At 38.0% G+C, this 24042-nt stretch overlaps 1 protein-coding gene across 5 annotated transcripts in view; it reads left to right on the forward strand.

The window, feature by feature from the left end:
* The window catches only part of EPC1 (enhancer of polycomb homolog 1), a 95167-nt gene that overhangs the window by 61413 nt on the left and 9712 nt on the right, over positions 1-24042 (forward strand). For 4 of the 5 annotated variants that reach the window (XM_043882716.1, XM_043882717.1, XM_043882714.1 and 1 more), the window contains exons 2-10: positions 6303-6462; positions 14937-15082; positions 15487-15693; positions 16039-16187; positions 17309-17468; positions 18435-18611; positions 18692-18781; positions 18868-19016; positions 20729-21081. In XM_043882716.1, coding sequence (XP_043738651.1) covers positions 6303-6462; positions 14937-15082; positions 15487-15693; positions 16039-16187; positions 17309-17468; positions 18435-18611; positions 18692-18781; positions 18868-19016; positions 20729-21081 — 1591 coding nt within the window. The remainder of the gene's footprint in view (positions 1-6302; positions 6463-14936; positions 15083-15486; positions 15694-16038; positions 16188-17308; positions 17469-18434; positions 18612-18691; positions 18782-18867; positions 19017-20728; positions 21082-24042) is intronic. The other variant, XM_043882715.1, reaches the window with a different exon arrangement.

Raw genomic sequence — 24042 nt, forward strand, 5'->3', positions numbered from 1 at the left:
CTGCTCTTATGCTCTGTATTTCTAGTTGTTGTCCTGAACCAGCATTTCCCACACTGTATTACTGAAGCGCTTCATGAACTGTTAATAGATTCTGAAAAAAATGATTCTGTGGTCATAAATTTGGTACGACTGAACCCTCCCTCATGAGCAAACCACAGTTTACATTAGCATGTTTAAAACTTTCATCCTCAAAGTTAAAAAATCCAGTGTTCTTTCTGTCTCTCTCTCTTTTTTTTAAAACTGTCAGACTCTTTATTAGACTACCTGTTGATAATCTGAAATTAAGTATTCTAGTGAACAGAGTTGGGGCAGGCTGGCTTACTCAGTGCTGCAGGTAGATGTATTTAAAAGTTTCATTTGACAGATACTATCTTCCAGGAACATCTGACTTTTTATATAATTGTAATTTAGGATGGAATCATCTTAGATATTTAGTCAGAGCATTCAATCTGTAATTATTGGATTCACAGCTCATCTAATTCTAATTTATCTCATGTGTTACTTGGATTCACCATTTTATTATAATCTTCCTACTCAAAGCAAAAATTTCATTTTTCACTTAAAATTGAAATGTTACTTTAACATAATGTTCTTTTTTTTTTTTCCTTAGAAATAAGTGTATATAGTTTGGGGTTTTAAGAATAACTTTCTTTGCATGCAAGTATAATTTTTACTCTTGAACTAAACTTGACTTTAATAGGAAGGGTTTTGCTGAACTGAATAAATTGTGTTTTTTAGAAATTACCTTTGTTTCAGAAAACCATGTAGTGAGATGTACTCAATTTTTCTGTGTGTGTCAAAAAGAACTAAAAAAGAATTTTAGAAAATAAGGAAAATAAAATCATAGAAATGTTTCAAAATTGTGTGACCTGGAGGTGGTCTGTTAACTGGTGTACATACTTTGAAATTTGACGGGCATGTGTGCATGCTTGCACCTTTGTGCTCTGAGTGTTTATGTATATTCACAAATACCTACATACATATTCATTTATTCAATACATATTTAAGCACCATGCATTGTGCCTGGCACAATTTGGGGGCTGCAGTTTAGCAGTGAACAACGTAGACAAAAACCCTTGTCCTCGTGATGCTTAGTTTGGGACGGGAAGGAAGTGGTGACAGCAGCAAACAAACCAAATGTATGACACGTCAGAGGACAGTGAGTGCCGTGGGAGATACAGCAGGGGATGAATGAGAGCGTAGGGAGGATTGTGTTCAGCTGCTTGTAGACTTTTTGCTATGGTTGTGTACGTTCAATTATGTCTTTTTCTTTTAAAAAAGATTAAAGACAAATATCTTGAACATACAGTTTTCAGATCTCTTTTTACTTAATAAGTTGATGGATTTTTCCATCTCATTAAATATTATTCTCAAAGCTAGTGGAGATGATGGAATTCCAGTTGAGCTCTTTCAAATCCTAAAAGATGATGCTGTGAAAGTGCTGCACTCAATATACCAGGAAATTTGGGAAACTCAGCAGTGGCCACAGGGCTGGAAAAGGTCAGTTTTCATTCAATCCCAAAGAAAGGCAATGCCAAAGAATGCTCAAACTACTGCACAATTGTACTCATCTCACACGCCAGTACAGTAATGCTCAAAATTCTCCAAGCCAGGCTTCAACAGTACACGAACCCTGAACTTCCAGTTGTTCAAGCTGGATTTAGAAAAGGCAGAGGAACCAGAGATCAAACTGTCAACATCCGTTGGATCATCGAAAAAGCAAGTGAGTCCCAGAAAAACATCTATTTCTGCTTTGTTGACTATGCCAAAGCCTTTGACTGTGTGGACCAAAACAAACCCTGGAAAATACTTAAAGAGATGGGAATACCAGACCACCTGACCTGCCTCTTGAGAAACCTGTATGCAGGTCAGGAAGCAACAGTTAGAACTGGACATGGAACAACAGACTGGTTCCAAATAGGAAAAGGAGTACGTCAAGGCTGTATATTGTCACCCTGCTTATTTAACTTCTATGAAGAGTACATCATGAGACACGCTGGACTGAATGAAGCACAAACTGGAATCAAGATTGCCGGGAGAAATATCAATAACCTCAGATATGCAGATGACACCATCCTTATGGCAGAAAGTGAAGAGGAACTAAAGAGCCTCTTGATGAAAGTGAAAGAGGAGTGTGAAAAAGTTGGCTTAAAACTCAATGTTCAGAAAACTAAGATCATGGTATCCAGTCCCATCACTTCATGGCAAAATAGATGGGGAAACAGTGGAAACAGTGACAGACTTTATTTTTTGAGGCTCCAAGATCACTGCAGATGGTGACTGCAGCCTTGAAATTAAAAGACGCTTATTCCTTGGAAGGAAAGTTACGACCAACCTAGACAGCACATTAAAAAACAGAGACATTACTTTGCCAACAAAGGTCCGTCTAGTCGGGGCTATGGTTTTTCCAGTGGTCATGTATGGATGTGAGAGTTGGACTATAAAGAAAGCTGAGTGTCCTAGAATTGATGCTTTTGAACTGTGGTGTTGGAGAAGACTCTTTGAGAGTCCCTTGGACTGCAAGGAGATCCAACCTAAAGGAAAGGAGTCCATCCTAAAGGAAATCAGTCCTGAGTATTCATTGGAAGGACTGATGCTGAAGCTGAAACTCCAGTCCTTTGGCCACCTGACGCAAAGACCTGCCCTCATAGGAAAAGACCCTGATGCTGGGAAAGATTGAAGGTGGGAGAAGGGGACGACAGAGGATGAGATGGCTGGATGGCATCACCGACTCAATGGGAATGAGTTTGGGTAAAGTCCGGGAGTTGGTGATGGACAGGGAGGCCTGGTGTGCTGCAGTTCATGGACTCACAAAGAGTCAGACACGACTGAGTGACTGAACTGAACTGAAATATTACTTTAAACCACTTAAAGGCTGCACATATTCTGCTTTATAGAAATTGATCTATTTTTTTAGATAAGAACTAGGGTGATCTTTAAACTCTTCAGACACTATCGCTCTTAGTACAAGGATGAATTCTTAACATGCCCATGACTCTGCATGATTTGATGCTGACCGCCCTGTGCGCCTCTGGCCACACTGGCACCTGTGTGTGGCCCCTGTCAATCCTCAAGTCCTTGCACATACACAGGGTGACAGTAAATAGGAAAGTTTAAAGTTATGGTTACACCCCAGTTATTGAGGTTTTTCAGGCTTAGACGACCATAATCTATTTGTTGTATATTATACATACCTTGAGTCCTTATGAAGTTCCTTATGAGAAAGATCTCCAGGGGATCTTCCCATCCCAGGGATCAGACCCAGGACTTCCACATTGCAGGTGGATTCTTTACCACTTGAGCCACCAGGGAAGCATGAGGAAATTGTGTCAAATATTTTATAAAACAAAAACCATGTGTAAGTTTTTTTAAAAGCAGTATTTACTATAATATTGATAAACAAAGATTTGATTTCACAATTATAGAAAAATGGATATGAACATCAGGCAAAGTCTTTCTACAGAAAGCTGTTAACAGTAGGGAGAATATAAATATTAACAAGCATATTAAAAACTCTTCAACTTCTCTAGTAGTGAAAGGTACATTAGTATGTCTCAGGCATTTTATCTTGACCACAGTCCCCTATGATAGATACATAGTGTACACTTAGAGGTAATAAAACTTGCTAGTATAAATATCTTGTCCCAAGCCCCCAAGTCCTAGAACTGATAGATCATGGAGCCGACATACAAGTCCAGAGCACTCCTGATACAAATCCTGTTCTTCACCACCACACTGCAAAACGTCTAAAGGCGTTAGTGGTCCCATTTCATGCTGAGAAAGTAAATTTCATTGTGGTTCATCTAGAAAAATAAATGAAATAGCCCGGAAATTTTTTAAAAAGAATTGCAAGGAGTGAATTTAATATCTAGAAAGCACTAGTTAATAAGGTGTAGTCTGAGGCTGCGCTTGTAAAAACACGTTAAATAGTGACATAGGCATTTGAATAGAATAAGGAGGAAGAGCTTGGAAATAAATGCAAGAGGAAGTTATAAAGGGACATTATTTAGTCATTAAGGGAAATAGATTATTTTATGCTGGACATTAGGATAGTGGCTTGCTCGCTCTCCTTACACAAAATAGCACAACTATCTCTCACATGTTCACCTACACAGAGACGTGCTAACTGATTAAGAATAAAATGCAAATTAAGAATAAGGTGCCTTGCTCCCTCACTCGCTCCTTTAGTTTGGTGTAAGTAGAGGGGGCATAGGTCACAAAATTGTTCTTGCAATGTGAGGGTATCTGAGAGGGGAAGAGCACACCTGTGACCGACTTCCCACCTGGGCTCAGACTTCCCTCCAGGGCCAGTGCACTATGACCACAGCCTGCTTCTGGTCACCCCTCTGGCCTCCTTCACACTCAGTTTCTACCAGCTCCCAAGAGCCACGAGGTAGTATGAATCAAAGATCAAATTGAATTATAAAAAGGAACGGTTTTGTTTACATACCCGAGTTTGCAACTGTACAATTTATACCTGTTATTAAGGATGACAGAGTCATCAAGGAAAAGGTTAATAAATTTGACTAGTGGAACTTTCCTACAAGGAAAAAAATTAAATAAAATGACCAGTCAGACTTCAGGTAAATATTCGTCAATTTTATTACGCGGGGGCTAATTTCCTTAATGTTGAAAAAAAATAATCCACCTATTTAAACATCAATGAGAAAAGGGAAAGGAAGCCTTTTGAAAGTGAACAAATGGCCACATTTAAGGGAAGAAAAACTCACTGTAAAGAAATTAACCTAAAATAACAAGATGGGTGATTTTAAAATTGAAGAGAGATGTTAAGGATTCCTACACAGAGTGGTCGGAATAGGTGTTGTCACCGCATGTACCCTCTGAGCACTTGCATCTCTCCTCGTCCTACAGAGGCGCTCATGGGCCCACAAAGGTACCTCCTGTGTATCATAGCAGCATTCAGGGAGAAGGACAGGCCTTTAGGTTGTCTCCAGGGTGGTTTGTTTTTCTCTATCAATTAGTGTCTGGTTAAGTAAGTAATGGAGCGTGTATTCCACATCCACAGAGTGAAATGCAATGCTGCTGTTGCACAAATTGTAGTAAAAGTATCAGTATGGAAAATTCTCCAGGATATGTCAAGGGGATATGTGAGGGTATGTCAGGTTGCTCAGAAGACTCCTAGGTGTGAATTGAAATCTTCGTATACATAAAGTTACCAGAGGCTACTGATGAAGACTGAAATTTTTTGTCTTCATACTGTTGGAATTTTTTCATCCTTGAACTTGTATATAAATACTTTAAAAACTAGTATTTTTAAAACTTTTAATTTAAAATTTAATTTAATGAAATGTTTACCAAAATTCAGTGATGATAGGGGTGGGTGAGAACAGGTACTTTTATGGCAGCTGGTAAAAAAATCTTTCTGTGTGGCAACTCAACCAAAGCTCTTTTTGAGCACCTGTTACGTGCCAGGCATTATACTAAACATCTAATGCGCGTTTATATTACTTAAATCTTTCCAGCCAACCCTGTAAGATTCTATTTTTCATTTAATGGAGGAAACAGATTTAGAGGAATGAAGTGTCTTGCCAGGAGTCACAAACCCTGGAGTGGGTTGCCATTTCCTTCTCCAGTGCGTGAAAGTAAAGTCTCTCAGTCGTGTCCGACTCTTAGCGACCCCATGGACTGTAGCCTACCAGACTCCTCTGTTCATGGGATTTTCCAGGCAAGAGTACTGAAGTGGGATGCCATTGCCTTCTCCACCCTATACTTTACTACTGTTCAAAAAGGGATCTGGAAATTCATAAGAAAGGTTATTACTTGGGACAAAAGACCAGGTTTGAATCTGTGTCAGTTTCATCAACTAAAAATGGAGAAAATAATCTGTACCCTTCTTTGGAAAGATCATGTTAGTTCATTTGTATGACATTTCTGAAGCACTGTATGAATAAGTGATTATAATCCACAAAATACTTTTTATACATAGCCTGCTTTCTTCATACAATAAGTTCAAATGTTTTACCCCTGTTTTTAAAAAAAATTCATCTGAAAAGTGCAGACTTTAAGTAACAGCTTTCGTCAGCTTTTTTTTAAATCTTATATAATTTAATCCTCAATTTCAGTGTAGTGTCTTTTCTTAAATTGAAATACACAGTGTAGCTAACCAATTCTTGTTTATACTCAAAATGTTTTCACCACAACTATATTGTTAGCATCCTTAGAAGGCTACGAAAAATCTCTCTACTTTAAAAATAAGTGAACAAGAAACTTCTTCATAAGGCTGTGTGTTCTGATTGCTCATTTTTTAATGTGTAAATGTACCTGTTTCTCCCTCTTTCTAGGAACACCATCTTCAGCGGGCTATTTCAGCACAGCAGGTGTATGGCGAGAAGAGGGATAACATGGTTATACCAGTCCCAGAAGCAGAAAGTAACATCGCTTACTATGAGTCTATATATCCTGGGGAATTCAAGATGCCAAAGCAGCTCATTCACATACAGCGTAAGTGATTACTCTCTTGATGACTGTATATTGTACTGTGTTCTTACGTAACTCGACAGATTTTTATGTTTATCTGTTTGGGGCCCTTTTATTGACCAGCATCAGCTTGAGAGTTATCAGCCATTTTCACCTTTTACACTTGTGCTTGAGATTCCCGCCTGACAAGAAAAAACACATTTTCAGCCAGATTTTTAGCTTCGTCTCAACATGGGATCTTCTGCTACTGTAGATGAGTGGGATAAACAGTATACCTTTAGACGTAGAAATCATTTTCTTACTGTTCAGAAATAGTAATACTAATTGCCTTGAATTTCTTAGTAGAAGTCAAACGTCAACAAACCTTTTCTGTAAAGGGTCAGATTGTGTTTTAAACTTTGTGGGTCATTCAGTCTCTGTCACAACTATTTTGCTCTGCCGTTACAGACAAAATCAGCAATAGACAGTACATAAACAAATGGGCATGGCTGTGTTCCAATAAAACTCTCTTGACAAAAACATGCGTCAATCCACTGTTGGCCCACACGCCATAGTTTGCCAGCCCCATCTGTGCTTCTGCTTTTTTCTTTCTTGGCCAAGTCCCACAAGTTCATGAGATCTTAGTTCCCTGACCGGGGATCAAACCTGGGCCCTTGGCAGTGAAAGCATGGAGTCCACTGGACCCCCAGGGAATTCTCATGATTTTTTTTTTTTTTTTAATTTAGTGTCTTAATTGGTAACTTGTGTCACTTGGTACTGATGGAGGTCTTCTTTGGAATTGACCCTTTGAGGGCTTAATCACATTTGATGATGAACTGCCGAGAGCTTGTAAACCTAGGTGAATTTACCTCGTTCACTTGGTCCCCATGCAGTGTAATCGCAGGGTTACTAAGGAAGAGGTGTCACAGCTTTCATTGCTGTCTTGTTGGCCTTTATGATCAAGAGGTTTTTCCAGGGGCCTGCCTGAACTTTTTTCAGAACACTATAAATCTGTTTGGTTTTTATTATTCTCTCTGTGGACATAGAGCAACTAGCTTTCCCTAGTTTCTTACTTATTAACTACTTTTCTAACTCATTTAACCTTTTCTCCATATGGTCTAATCTTTGTCCTGGATTCTAAGCATTTTTTAAAAACTATTTCTTAAATATGAAAACCACAAGTAAACATGCCCGTGTTGACTCTGACCAGCTCTGTGTTAACGTCTGATGTTTTTAACTTGTGATGTTTTTCACCTTTACCTCCAGCTTGCACCCATTAGGAAAAAAATTTTCCTTTAGAAAAAAATTTTTTTCCAGTTTATTAAAGTTACTTTGAAGTAAACCAAACAAATGGCATGTGTTTTTCTTGCCTACTTGTGTTTAATTACATATAAAACACAGACATTCTAAACAAAGTTTACCAGTAATAGGACCTGAAACTTTAGTTCTCTGGAAAATCATGTCAGTGTGAAATTCCAGAGTGGATCCTTGCTGTATATGTCAACCGGGACCACATTGCATTCCACAGCCACTGGCTGTATTATTTCATGAATATATCTATAAGGTTAAAACAGGATGGAGCAAGATAAAATTATGTTACTCAATTTACATTATCATTACTATCAGGAAAAAAGCTTCAAATGCTTGTTTTACAAATAGGTGCTTTTCTGTTGATGATTAGAATTCACAAATTCCATTTTATTGGTAGCTTGTGGGTTAAATTGTGGTCAGAAAAGTCAAAAGGTACTATATTTAAAAAGGCATTGACTCTGCTGACATTATAATCAAATAACAGTAATAAAATGGAAGCAGAATTGTAAATTATTTGGGAAAAAAATGTTTTTCATCAGTACAAATGTAGAAAGACATATTACATTGGAAAGTTTATAAACACTGTCAGCTAAATGAGTGTTAGCTGACTTTGAGTTTCTTTTAACATTGTCTTGCATGATTATAGATTCACAGAATATGTGAAGCCTTGTATATTCACCACCACAATTAAGATACTCAGTTATACCATCACCATAAGACTCTACCTTATTGCTCCTTTAAATGCACTCCTAGCCTCTGGCAACCACTCGTCTGTTCTCCATCTTTGTAATTATGTTTGTTGATGAAGGTAACATGAGTGGAATTATCAATGTATATCCTTTTGAGACTGACTTTTTTCCTCTTAGCATAGCCTCCTTGACGTTCATTCAAGCTGTTGCATGTATCAGTAGTTGCTTCCTTTCCCTTCCTGAGCAGTCTTCCGTAACATGCACTGCAGCAGGTTGCACTGCTCACTCACTGAGAGACACCGGGTCGTTTCCAGATTTTGAGTATTTCAAATAAAGCTGCTCTGAACGTTCATGTACAGATTTTTGAGTGAACATAAATCTTTACTTATCTGTGTTAAATACCTATAGTGTAGTTGCTGGGTCATCCATTTTTAGTTTGACAAGAATGTCTACTCTGTATCTCAGAAGGCTATACCTGTTTGCAGTATCATCAGCTGTGTATATGGGATCCAGTTTCTCCTTTATCCTTGCCAGCATTTGAGGTTATCACTTTTTAATTTTAGCCATTCTAGTAGGTATGCACTGATGTCTCACTGTACTTTAAATTTGTTTTTCTCTAAATGACTAATATGTTAAACATCTTTTCATGTGTTTTTTGCCATCTAGATATCCTTTTTGGTGAAGATTGTGCGTGTCTTACTTATTTCTAATTAGATTGTTTTAATATTAAGTTTTGAGGATTTTGTTTTGTTTGTGTATTGTAGACACAAGTCTTTGTCATATGTGACTTGGAAATATTTTGTTCCGGTATGTAATTTGTCTTTTCATTCTCTTAAGAGTTTTCCACAGAGTAGAAGTTTATAATTTTGATGAGATCCATTTAGTATCAACTCCAAGAATAGTCTTTGTTTTGCCCAGGGTCCAAAGATGATTTCCTATGACCTGTTCTAGAAGTTTCACAGTTTCACATTTAAGTGTGTGATCTATTTTGACTGTGAGGTTTAGGTCACAGTGTGTACCCCCAATCCCTATTCTGGGTATCTAATTGCTCCAACACTATTTATTGAAAAAGTGTTCCCTCCTCGTTGATTGTTTTTGTTTCTTCAGCAGAAATCAGTTATGCATTTTGTTGCAGCTCTGTTTGTGGGTCTGTATTCTACTCCTCTGATCCCTGTGTTTATCCCAAGGTAGCACCGCTATCTCGGTTACTGAAGCTGTATGATAATCCTTAACATCGGGAAATGCTTCCTCCTTTTTTCCCCCGAGATTGTGTTGGTATTCTAGGGCTTTTCCCTGTAAAGATTTCCCTAAAAGTGCCAGTAGAACAAGTTTGTATCTGCAAAGAAACTTGCTATGATTTTGGTAGGAATTGTGTTTAAATCTATAGATCATTGTAGGGAAAATTGACATCTTTTCTGTGTTGAGTCTTCTAGTCCATGACCACAATATGACTCCCAAGTATTTAGGTCTTTGATTTCTTTAGATGACACTTTATAATTTTCATCATGAAGATCCATGGTGTTTTGGTACAAATTTTTTTTTTTTAGATTTATACCTGTTTTCTTTGACATAAGTGAAAATGGTATTGCACTTTTGATTTTTGTTTCCACCTGTTTATTGTCAGTATGCAAAAATGCAGTTCAGTTGTATGCTGAGCATGTGTCCTGTGGCCTTAACTGAAATTGCATGTTAGTTCTAGAAGATGTTTGCAGGTTCTTTGGGATTTTCTAAGTGGAGAAAAATCATGTCATAGCCTGCAAATAGAAATGGTTTTGCTTTCCCTTTCCAACCTGTATGTTATTAATTTCTCTTTCTTGCCTTAGTATAATAGTTAGAACTTGAATACAGTGTTAAAGTAAGAATGGTGAGAGCAGACATCCTTGCCTTGTTCCTGATCTTAGGGGAAAAAATTTAGTCTTTCACCGTTAAGCATTATGTCACCTGAAGGAGGTTTTTTGTAGTTGCTTCTAGGAGTTTGAGAAAGTTCTGTATTCCTAGTGTATTGGGAGTTTTTATCCTAACTGTTGAATTTGTCAGCTGCTTTTCCTGCATCAGTTAATAAGGTCATGGGATGGTCATGTGATTCCCGCCGCGCCCCACCCCACCCCCACCGCCCCGCCCTTCTTTATCCTCTGATGTGATGGGTTGCTTGGTTGGTCGTCAAATATTGAACCAGCCTTGAATACCTGGAATAAGTCACATTTGGCTCTGTGTGTGTGTGTGTGTGTGTGTGTGTGTTTTCCATACACTGTTGGGTGGGATTTTACTGAGAAGTTTTCCATCTAAATTCGTGAAAGATATTGTTAATCTTTTTGCGAATGTGTGCTCTGTCTTGTCAGGTTTTGGTATCAGAGTAATATTGGCCTCATAAAGCAAGTTAGGTAGTATTTCCTCTTACTTATTTTCTGGAAGAGATTGTGTAAAAGTGATGTTAATTTTTTTTAAATTGATATTGACTTTTAATATAATACAATACACAAGAAAAGGCTAGTTATATTATAAATTTCTGCAAATTGAAATTGAGCATTGAATGCCAGGTAGTCTAATACATTGCTTATGAAGGGTACATTGTATCAAATTATGTATATAGACTGGTTCATTTCAATTCTTATAATTTCTCTTTTATAAAACTCTTAAGCTAATGTTTACACAGACTATTCCTTGGAGTTTTCAAGATGATAGTGTTGCCTTAAAAAGTAGTGATTAGAAACATTTGAGAATGATTGCATGTTATATTTCCCTCTCTACCCCAGAGTTATAGTACATATTATTCTGTTTGTAGGCTGTGGGAACCTTGCAGTTAAAAAGGAAAGTTTATTTTAACTCAGCATTTTTCAAATGTATTCTTTACACGTTATCTGTTAACATTTCATTGAACATTTATTTGGAAAATCTCAACGTTATTCTTGTCTTTCATAGGTTTAGGAAAGAGACCATAATTTTCTCCCTTTTATCCTATCAGAGCAGTGAAGGAAGAAACCTGTTTTAAAACTATTATCCCCTGCTTTATTTCCAAACTGTTGATACTTCCTCAGCTGTTTGAGAGTGTTATTCAACATCTCCTGGTCCAAAGGGTCTTAATGTTGTTTCTCTTTTGATTGGTGATCTGGAAGCTTCTAGATGTCCAAAATCACTGCAGATGGTGACTGCAGCCATGAAATTAAAAGACGCTTACTCCTTGGAAGGAAAGTTATGACCAACCTAGACAGCATGTTAAAAAGCAGAGACATTACTTTGCCAACAAAGGTCCGTCTGGTCAAGGCTATGGTTTTTCCAGTGGTCATGTATGGATGTGAGAGTTGGACTATAAAGAAAGCTGAGCACCAAAGAATTGATGCTTTTGAACTGTGGTGTTGGAGAAGATTCTTGAGAGTCCCTTGGACTGCAAGGAGATCCAACCAGTCCATCCTAGGGGAGATCAGTCCTGGGTGTTCATTGGAAGGACTGATGTTGAAGCTGAAACTCCAATACTTTGGCCACCTGATGTGAAGAGCTGACTCATTTGAAAAGACCCTGGATTCTGGGAAAGATTGAGGGCAGGAGGAGAAGGGGATGACAGAGGATGAGATGGCTGGATGGCATCACTGACTCAATGGACATGAGTTTGGGTGGACTCTGGGAGTTGGTGATGGACAGGGAGGCCTGGCGTGCTGTAGTCCATGGGGTTGCAAAGAGTTGGACACAACTGAGCGGCTGAACAGAACTGAGATTGTACAACTAGGACTTCTCCTTTCTTATTCATACTGTAAGAAAGGACAAAACAGTTCTGTCCAGAATGCTGCTGCTGCTGCTGCTGCTAAGTTGCTTCAGTCGTGTCCGACTCTGTGCAACCCCATAGACGGCAGCCCACCAGGCTCCACCATCCCTGGGATTCTCCAGGCAAGAACACTGGAGTGGGCTGCCATTTCCTTCTCCAATGCATGAAAGTGAAAAGTGAAAGTGAAGTCGCTCAGTCATGTCTGACTCTTTGCGACCCCATGAACTGCAGCCCACCAGGCTCCTCCGTCCATGGGATTTTCCAGGCAAGAGTACTGGAGTGGGGTGCCATTGCCTTCTCAGAATAGGCAGGAACAAATCTCTCCTCCCTTCCCCAAGGATTTGAGTCTCAAGATTCTCTTGGTAATCCTCAAAGGAAATCTCTTTTAAAAGGCAGTCTTGTTGTATATTTGAATATGTGTGTATGTGTGTGTGTAAAGATACAGATCTGTGCATTTCTGGTTCTGTCCACTGGTAAAGCCAAGAAGCAGAAATATTCAGTAGCAATAAGCACATCTAACACCTATTCCCTGGTCCGTAACCATTAAATAGGACCAAGAATATGTGGAGAGATGGCTGATCCCAGGGCTGGGGGAGGGTAAGTCAAGATAAACCTGAACATCTCGTTATGCCAGAAATTAAGAACTCACAAAAATGGCAGAGGCATATCACAGGAGGACATCGGAGTTTCTGCTGGCTAGTTTGGGGTCGTTTTAAGCAATGGAATAGTCAACTATAGTACAGTAATGAATTGTGAACCATTGTAAAAGTAGAAATTCCTGAGTTCCATACCGGTAATAAACAGTGCTGAGTGGTGGAGAAGACTCGTCTCAGGGTTTTACAGTAGAGAATGCCAGCCAAGAGCTGAATGGTGCTGTGGCGAAGAGAATGGTGGAGTGAAGGATGTTGGGAAGTTTGGGATGGACATGTACACACTGCTATATTTAAAATGGATAACTGTCAAGATCCTACTGTATAGCACAAAGAACTCTGCTCAGTGTTTTATGTTGGCCTGGATGGGAGGGGAGTTTGGGGGAGAATGGATACATGCATATGTGTGGCTGAGTCCCTTCGCTGTCCACTTGAAACTATCACATCAGCTATATGCCCCAATACAAAATAAAAGTTTTTTTAAAAAAATCAAAATTCAGAGAAACCCAGAAAATAATTTTTGCAATTATATGATCAAGACTGACTCACACAAGAATCACCAGTGTATGTACCTAAGAGGAAATTTTTGATGAGGAGCAGGGTATTTGCACGGCCTTAAGCTCTCCCCACAAACTGCTTATTAGTTACGGGATGGTGGAGGGGGGCATGGGCCGGAGATACACAGTGGAATATTGGGCACTTTCTTGACTGGTGATCAAAATTATGACCACTTATGAGAAACAGATGAACATTGTGTGCCTCTAGATGTGAGACCCTGGTGAGGACCGAGAGTTGAGTGTTCAGTGTGACAGAAATAAATGAGATACAATCCCTCCGCTCAAGAAAATTGAGCGTATTCGAATGTTTAGCAAGTAAGATTGTAAAGTATGTGTAACAGTAGTACAAAAGAAGGGGAGTGATCTAGAACAGAAATTTTTAACCTTAGTGCCACAAGCTGTTTTAAGGACATTTGAATTTTCAGCTAATAACTTACGTAAAATACTATATGTTTACACCATGTTTTTATGGAGAGAGAGGGTTCATAACTTCTAAAAAAGATAAAATAGTTAGGAGCCACTTACTGGGTAGGGGAGCAGTCTAGAAAGGATTCCACAGGAGTTGATGTCAGGTTGAATTTTGGATGAGTCATTTGTCTGGTGGACCAGGCAGGAAAGAGCTAATATAAAGGCCTGAAGACAGGGAAAGAGGAGCCTGCTGTTTGAAACAAACGGAATTTGATGTTGCTGGGTCATAATGTGCAGATGAGACTAGCAAGGCCCGTCAAAAAGGACCTCATACAGTTGCACAGTTGTGGGTTTGAAGGTGGTGGGAACTTAGGAGGAACTGTTGAAGGAAGGAAAAGGTATGAGACAGATTTCGGTATCAAGCTTCTTAATATTTTACTTACATTATTATCAAACTAGTTTAATTTTGCAAAGTAATTGAACAACATTTCACGGTATAGTATAAAGGAATGGTTCTTGCCTTTTTTTTTTTTTTTTCCAAATCTTGACAAATTTTGAAAGGGAAATTTTCCTTGAAAGAAAACTTCCCATTTCTCTCACCATGACAATGATTCTCATGAGGGAACAAACCTCAGCAGGAACGAGCTCACTGACAGCTGTTACCCTTATTGGCAGTGGCTAGCACTTCAGCTTTAAATACCACCCCCGAGCTGTCAGTGAAGCGGTTAAATAATTTACAAAATAGGATTTAAGTATTCTAGAAGCAATCTTACTTAAAAACCTTATCCTTCTATTATGGTATCAAATCCCATGAAATTGCTGATGTTTTATCAATTTTTGAGCTACAGAATTTTTGTTCAGTTCAGCCCAGCACATTTAACAATCTCTTTCTGTTTTTACTAGTGGGCTTCTAGTTTGCTTTGTGGGGTGGGGTCACAGGTCACATCCAGTCTTTTATCGCTTTTAACAGTAAAGATGGTCTTCTTTCTTAAACTTTAAATGCAGGAAACTTAGATTGTTTTCAAGTCTGAAAACAAAATATTTTTAAAAATCTTCCCTGTTTCCCTAGAGATAACCCAGATATCAGTGAGAGGTTTCTGTCCGCGTTTCCACGCGGTAAATGATCGCGTGTGGTTTCTTCTGTCAGCTTTTAGTTTGGATGCTGAGCAGCCCGATTATGATTTGGATTCTGAAGATGAAGTATTTGTGAATAAACTGAAGAAGAAAATGGACATCTGCCCATTGCAATTTGAGGAGATGATTGACCGTCTAGAAAAAGGCAGTGGTCAGCAGGTACAGCTTCATTGTATATTTAATGAATGTGTATATATATATAAATATCTCTTTGTGTGAAAACAGTGTAAAGTTGGGAAGAGGGTAAGTGAGCAGGCTCTGCAAGCTTGAATTCATATCTCTGTCCATTTCTAGGCTATATAACCTTCAGCAGAAGGTTTAAATTTCTATGTGTGTCTGTGTCCCAATCTGTAAAACAGAGATGATAAACATTACAGCATTGTTGTGAAAATTAAATACAATAATTTACATAAAGCATCTAGCTCATTATCTGACGTGTACAAGGTACTCAGCATATTTGCTATTGTTAATACTATTATTCTGATTATTGTCATTTAAATTAGAAGTACTTTTGAACCTTTTCTTTGTATTATGTGAAAATGACATAATGATTTTACATTTAGCCAGTCAGTCTGCAGGAAGCCAAACTACTGCTAAAAGAAGATGATGAATTAATTAGAGAAGTTTATGAATACTGGATTAAAAAGAGAAAAAACTGTCGAGGTCCGTCTCTTATCCCATCAGTAAAACAAGAGAAGCGAGATGGTTCGAGCACAAATGATCCTTATGTGGCTTTTAGAAGACGAACTGAAAAAATGCAGACTCGGAAAGTAAGAAAACCTGGGGAGAGTTTTTTGTAATTTTTTTGATGTAAGAAAATTTATTTATAGTTATAAATGCCTCAGCATCAGAAACCTGTTTTGTGTTTAGACAGACTTTCTACATTTTATAATGTAAAATGAATGTCTTTAAATTCATTACTGAGTTATTAGTGATATATTTTTTATGTTGTTTCATTAAAAACCATATTCAAAATTGATTTCCTGGTGATCCATGTTCCCTTTCAGTGTCTTTAAATTCTAATCTCACTTTTCAAATATATATATACTCTTATATGTCACCAGCTATACTTAGAAATGCTTACTGACATTAAACAAGCAAATTCATACTTGCAGAATCGCAAAAATGATGAAGCCTCTTATGAAAAAATGCTTAAGCTGCGTCGAGACCTGAGCCGGGCTGTTACTATTCTAGAGATGATAAAAAGAAGAGAAAAAAGTAAAAGAGAGCTATTGCACTTAACACTGGAAATTATGGAAAAGAGGTAAAGTATGTTTTAATAGCATGAGAAGCATGGCACCATTAGAATTTTGTGTAGAAGTCATAAGCAGTTCCTAAGCAGTTTTCTGTAACTCCAGAAATACATTCTTTTAATAATAGTTAGAGACTGTTGAAATACGTGGTGTTGATGTACTTTGTGTAATTTTACATGCCTTCCTCTCTCTAGTTTCACTTTTAAAGTGACTGGTTCAGTAAAATTGTCATGTAGGATACTTCCATTTCAAAATCATTTTCATTTACACTTACTTGAGTTAGTGCAGAGCTGCAAGGGAGAGAACATTTGTCACTTCTAAAGTTTTTATTTTGTTTACTAAATGATACTGAATTTTTTCTTAACACTTGCTGAGATTTTTAACAGAAAAGTATAAAACAGGGATGGGGGAAAGGCCCATAATCTTAATACCTAGATAATCCTTCAATGCAGCTTCCCCAGTGGCTCAACAGTAAAGAATCCACCTGCAATGCAGGAGACGCGGGTTCGATCCCTGGGTTGGGAAGATCGCCTGAAGGAGGGCGTGACATTCTACTCCAGTATTCTTGCCTGAAAAATCCCATGGACAGAGGAGCCTGGCAGGCTACAGTTCATGGAGTTGCAAAAGAGTTGGACACGACTGAGCGACTAATTACACACACACAATCCTTCAGCAGAAGCACAGTGAAAACTTCAGGCTACACTCCCCTGTTTCCAGATCTCTATTCCCAAAGGAAATCACTATTCAATTTCTTATGATTCATTACAGAAAAGTTAGTTTTATGGCACAGCAATTCAAATTAGCAGAAAGTTCCTCTGTACCATTTCAGGCATGAATTTCAACATCTCCACCAAAGCTGTCACCAGAATTGCTATGTTAAAATTAAATCCCCCTCTCCCCGGCCATGGTTATCTGTTAATGGTGGCATGATAAAGCCATGAGCCAAAAAGTAAAAGAAAGAAGCAATAGGAATTATGTAATCTTTACTTTTAATAAGCATTCATCAAGTAGTTTACCTGTAATCTTACCTTAAGTCTCATCAGGGTTATAGTTAATATCTGAGTTAGTTATTAGTCATCATGACGGTAAGTGCTTACAAGAACTAACTCTAAACCTTTTCTTACCATTTCAGGTATAATTTGGGTGACTACAGTGGGGAGATCATGTCTGAGGTCATGGCTCAGAGGCAGCCAGTGAAGCCCACGTACACCATCCCCCTCATCCCCATCGCCAACAGCAGTCAGTTCAAACACCAGGAGGCGATGGACATGAAGGAATTTAAAGTTAATAAGGTGATCAAAATGTTTGTGATTTTTATCATTAGAATCAGAGTAAAAAGGAGGAATTTGTTTATAAACCCTACCATGAAAGCCAGTTTTTAAGACTGGTCTATAGATAAAGCAGTAGAAATTGTAAAGAGAGATACCTTATAGTTTCATTAACTTTTCTTTAAAAACCATAGTGCCATAAACTTCATAAAGCTTGATATAAATACTTAGCATATTTACACAAGCAAGATACTCGCCATGATCTGTTTCTTCCTACCAAATACCACTTTTGCCTCTGATCTTCCTTGCCTGTTGGCCTCCTCCTCAGATTCATATCTCTCCTCACCTCTGCCCTCACCAGCCATGTGTATTTCTGACGTGCAACTGTATTCATCACTCTTGCCTGTGTATATTATCCCTGTGTTGTTTCCCGCTTTAGTGATTTCATATCTTTATCTTCTAAAACTGCTCACCATTTGCTTTCATTGTAGAGCTAGCAAGTCTTTACTACTCTTTATTTTTTTAATGCCTCAGTACTATGGATTTGTTTTCACTATGTTAACAGTTACCTGAAGCTTGTTTTGTGTATATGTTCTCATTATTACTTTCCCAGTGTTGATTTGTTAATTCTTTAGGATGAAGACTAAAAGTTCCTTTTAAAAAATTCTCTCCTAGAATTTTTGTAGAAAGTTAAGAAAAAGATATCAAAGCCAACAGTAAATACTAATTGTAGTTTAAGGATTTCAGGAGAACTTCTCTTCTTTTTACTTTAATTGAAGCAAAGTATTTTAGGATGTTTAGGTTGTAGGAACATACTCATGTTTTCACAGAGAACAACCTCTAAGACTTTTACATTAGAAAATGACAAGATATAAGGGTCTTATATCTCCTATGAGTTCATGTTAGCAGTAAACTTATTTTTAAAACTTCCCCCAAACTTTGAGTTTGTTGACCATGGTTTCTGGTGTTTAATTCATGACTGTATTGCAGCAAGATAAGGCCGATCTTATCCGACCTAAACGTAAATATGAAAAGAAGCCCAAAGTCTTACCTTCGTCTGCTGCTGCTGCTCCTCAACAGGCCAGCCCCACCACGCTGCCGGTCTTCAACGCTAAAGACCTGAACCAGTATGATTTCCCCAGCTCAGACGAAGAGCCTCTCTCCCAGGTAAGTGCAAGGATTTTCTCTGAATGCAGATGAGGAACATAGGAAGGCACATGATCTGACACACTGCCTTTTATTTAAAGGTTCTGTCTGGCTCTTCAGAAGCTGAGGAAGAGAATGATCCCGATGGCCCTTTTGCTTTCCGAAGGAAGGCAGGCTGTCAGTACTACGCTGTAAGTGTGGATTGTCTTTGTAAATAACAAACTGCTTACCTTTAGTTGACAAAAAATAAATAATAATTCGGATTTTTCTTTTTAAGCCTCACTTAGACCAAACTGGCAACTGGCCTTGGACTAGTCCTAGCGATGGAGGAATAGGGGATGTACGATACCGATACTGCCTGACCACCCTGACCGTGCCCCAGCGGTGCATCGGATTTGCACGAAGACGGGTTGGGCGCGGTGGAAGGTGAGGCATCTCTGCTCCTAGCAGAGGGATGTCTCAGATGGGGGTGATGGAGGCAGACAAAAGTTTAAAATGAGGTGATCCTTCCAAAGAGCTCATTTGTTCCCACCTGCTCTTCTTAACTGTTTTTTGGGGTTTTTTTGGATGAAGATACTTTGCCACTTTCTACCTGTTACACAGCAGTAGCTTTTAATGCATAACTAGTGGTTTTCTAATGGATCTGCTTTTCTTCTCAAGATTGAAAACTCAGATATCTGTCCTCAGAGGTAGATGAAAGCAAGTGTACATTATGATTACATAAATTGTATGACATTAAAAAAATGTCATGTCCGACTCTTTGTGACTCCATGGACTATTCAGTCCATGGAATTCTCCAGGCCAGAATAACTGGAGTGGGTAACCTTTCCCATCTCTGGGGGATCTTCCCAACCCAGGGATCAAACCCTGGTCTCCCACATTGCAGGCGTATTCTTTACCAGCTGAGCTACAAGGGAAGCCCAAGAATAGTGGAGTGGGTAGCCTATCCCTTCTCCAGCAGATCTTCCAAACACAGGAATTGAACCAGGGTCTCCTGCATTGCAGGTGGATTCTTTACCAACTGAGCCATCAGGGAAGCCCATGTGGCATTAAAGAAATTACCAGAAATTATTTTAGGAGTTCTGGGAGATACTGAGAAAAAGGATTAAATAGGCTAAGAAATGTCATATACCTAGTACACTGAGTTAACTCATCAGAGGAAAGGCTCCTGGCTCCATGCGGGACCTGACCGTGACCTCAGTTTGTCAGGATACCTGCCTTTGTCTAGACCTGATGGAGTCCTTGATGCTCTGGAGGTCTTTAGGTGAGAAGCTGTGTGGGGAGGAGAGGGATTGCCAAACACATGAAAGCGAAGGAAAAGAAAGACTCGTGTATGGTATTAGTGAAAAAAAATTAAAAGGCATAACAGATCAAGGTGCCTTCAGGAAGAAACGTAAGGGTATAATTTACAGTAAGTTAATGACTGATACACATTTCTTTCATTTTTTATCTTAATTGCAGTTGTTATCACTTCATGTCACTTTAGAATTATCTAGTCACTAAGACACATTTTATTGAGTGATTTTTCAACCTCATCATTAGTAGTAAAAGTTCTCTATGTTGGCTATATTTTATTCTATACTAGCATTAGTTAGTGTTAGCATTTTAAGATGGATTCATTTATAAAGTTTATATAAATAAAGTAAAAATAAATCCTTAAGTGGTGTATTCAAATATTTTGTCTGTAAGAAGTTTCAATAGTGTAAAATATCCAAAGATCACATACTTTTATTGTTTTTCTCCTACCTGCTCCCTCAAAAAAAGCCTTTTTGCTTAAGGAACAGATATGTTAGCAGTGCTTCATAAATGTTTTGGTGCTTTGTAATGGAAGTGAAAGATCAAATTCTCTTGTATGGTGACAGTAACGTACTGTTACAAGGCTTTCTGTTGCAAGGTGGACAGTATACTTTATTCTTCAAGGTGGAGTACTTTCTTCTCTAATCGAATCTTTAAAAAGTGAATCTTAACAGAAATTGAGAGTTTAGCCTACAGAGCCAAATACTGAAATAATCAAATTTATAGCTTTTAAATATTCGGTATGAGATGGCTTTGGGGGACTTGGGGAGGGGATAGAAAAAAACTCTTGTGTAATTTCTGAATAGCTGTTCTACATACATTTTCTGACTGATTTTTAACAGGGTCTTACTGGACAGAGCGCACTCAGACTACGACGGCATGTTTCGCCATCTGGACCTGGACATGCTTTCCTCACCACAACATTCTCCAGTCAATCAGCCTGCCAATACCTCAGAAACAAATACCTCGGACAAATCTTTCTCTAAAGACCTCAGTCAGATACTCGTCAATATCAAATCATGTAGATGGCGGCATTTTAGGCCTCGGACACCATCCCTACATGACAGTGACAATGATGAACTCTCCTGTCGAAAATTGTATAGGAGTATAAATCGAACAGGCACAGCACAACCCGGGACCCAGACATGCAGTACCTCTACGCAAAGTAAAAGCAGCAGTGGTTCAGCACACTTTGGTACGTTCATTCGTTTTGATGTGCGTTTCTGTAGAAGCCTCGGGTTCATCAGTTTTGCGACTATGTGGTCTGTTATTCTTACAGCTAAAACTCTTCTCTTAAAATAGTATTTTTTTTAAATCTAGGTTTAAGTATTTATTTGAATCCTGATTGTGCATGTGTCTTCATTTAAACATTTCTGCACACCCAAGAATTTTAGTGCTGTTTATAATGTATGGCATTTGTTTCCTGTTGCACTTCATGAACCACCAAGATTCAGCTGTTATGTTTTCAAATAATATGGAAAGAAAATGGACCGTAAATTGATAGTGGACACTTTTCTGGGGTTTTACTTAGACTGCTTTAAAGTAAGCCAGCAACTTGATAGATAGGCACGCTTTCTCTGCTGACACCGTCATTCAGAATAATTTATAAGAGGGACACTAACTTTTCAGAGAACATTTAGTTTAAGGATTATTCTAATAATCTGGAAACATTTCAGATAATATGTACTTTAGCATTATGCCTACACTGTGAAATGGGTCTAATATAAATGCCATCTACTTAAAATATTCCCCAAATTTTAGTTTTCTATTTTAAAGCAAATGCCAGTTGTTTGAGGCATGAAGATTATAGAAATTCACTGTTAGAGTTGTTACTGCAGATATTTACAAAGATAATTTAAATATATAAAGATAATTTATTCTGTCCCCCTAATTATCTGGTAAGGCTCCTGAAAATGTGCCTCATATCCTTAAAGACAATATTCTTTGTGATTAGAAATAAAGTACTTCTATGAAAGCGAAGTCTTTCAGCTCATAAGAAATATAAACTCATTTCAGAAATCAAGTAGAAGATAATCTAAATTATTCTGAGGCCTACCTAATAGATTACTTATAATCACATTAATTTTGGAGTCTATATCATGAAGATTCAGTTTCTCTCTGCTTTTATAGTCTTAAAAATCAAAAGGATTTTTCAGCATGAAAGTCTTGTATGGTGTGAATGTAGAGATTTTAATAGTATAAATTGATAATATGTTTCCCTGATAAAGATTAAGTTGTTTAAAATTCTTTGAGACTAGATGTAGAAAACTGGCTTGTTCGATCAATTTCTGATCTTCTCCACTTCTTAAAGTTGTATAGCTACTTATATGATCTTTTTTTCACATAAATTGTTTTGCTATACTACTTAAGTGAGCATTGATAATGTAACACGTACATGATTTATGTTTGCCAGTGAATGTTAAAAGATGAATATGGAGCAGTAGTATTACTGAAAATTTAGCTGAAAAAATCTTTAATAACTGTGTAATTTTCCTTTCCATTATTTCCTTCCCCCACATATGTGATCAGATTAAATGGGTGGGTTTATCATTTGTTTTCTCTTGCACTTAATTGTTCTCAATTTTCCCATAAATTTCTTAGATGTTTCTGTATACTTACAGAATTGCTTTAGGGTAACACTATTCTTTCATGTTTGTGAATATTCCAGAAACCTAAAGCTTTTCGCTGTAAAGTATATGACAGTGAACTCATGTCATGTGTACCTTTAACTTCATTGAATTCCCCTGGAGAAAAAAATACTTTAGCAGTTCAGACGTTACACAGGGTTCTAAGTACAGTTGAACTAAAAGAGTGAGGCCCTCTGGGAATGAGAGAAGTGAGTCTGTTCCTTCTGCAGCATCAGTGCCTACATTGCTACCTCACCCTCTGTTAAGCATCTCATCTCGTTTGATGTAGTTTTAAAGTTTGTTTTTCATTTGTCATAGCCCCTAAACACAAACAAACTACTCTGTCTGGAATTCAGCCACAGAAACTCTGATCTAGTCTGATGCCAGAGGAAAAACTGACTGTGTTGGACTTATTGAAAGGAGATGGACTCATCATGGTACTCTCTAAAGGAATTTTTTAGGCTTAATTTTTACCACACTGACTTTAGACCTTAACCAGTCATTATGTGACATACGAGTCGGCTGATATACTTGCCTGCTATTTTAAGCCAAATATGTGGGTTTCAGTTTAGCCATTTTTTATGATTCTATCGTTGTTTTAAATATTAATGTTTATATGTGTGCTGTGACAGAGTAATGCCCTCTGGCCTGATTATCCCTTTTCTAAATAATCCTCTAGAAGGGCCTCTTCTCACTTCCAAATAGAAATCTACATGAGGGCATCTGAAGCCCATCATTTTCAGCACAGGGCATGAGCTCTAGCACACAGCTTCTGTAGGCAAGCGCTCAGAGTCTTTTGCTTGCTTTGCATAGCTATGCAGCCAGATGGGTAGTCAGGTGCTCGAGTGCTTGGTCTCCTGAATACGGTACAGCAGGGTGACACCGTGTTAGAACTTCGCGGACTAGATTTTGGTACTTAAGGATAAATCGTGTATTTTAAGTAGTCTTTAGTTAAAATGTGATTTGGACAATTTTCAAGTATATTTTTCTAATATTTTTATCTATAAAAATGTCCTTGAGGAATTTGCTGGCAGTCCAGTGATTAGGACTTCACACTTTCTCACTGCCGAGGTTCAGTCCCTGGCCAGAGCACTAAGATCCCACAAGCCATGAGGTGCAGACAAAAGGAAAAAAAAAACAATCTTTGAAAACTTAGTGTTGGTTGCATGACTATTCATCTGCATGTGTTTGAAGGGATAACAGATTCAGAATTAATACCTTTTTTTCATAATTAGGAAGGACTCTAATTCAGAAAGACTGAAAATAGAAAAGTGATTTTTAAACCACCATTATATATTCAGGATTTGAATTCCTGTTTCTCAGTGAAATTTTATCAGCATTTTAAGTCATTCTTCTGAACTCCCATATCTGCAGGATAGATTTATTCCGTAAGTCAGTGGGGAATATGTAGCTAGATGGGTAGGTTCTAAGCCTCCAAACCTGTAGCTTACTCAGAGGCACAGTTGACTTCTATTTGTAGCATTAAAAATCTTTTTTTCGATTTCTATTGGAGTATAGTTGATTTACAG

This window comes from Cervus elaphus, chromosome 23, assembly GCF_910594005.1.
Source record: "Cervus elaphus chromosome 23, mCerEla1.1, whole genome shotgun sequence".
NCBI classification, from domain to species: Eukaryota; Metazoa; Chordata; class Mammalia; order Artiodactyla; family Cervidae; genus Cervus; species Cervus elaphus.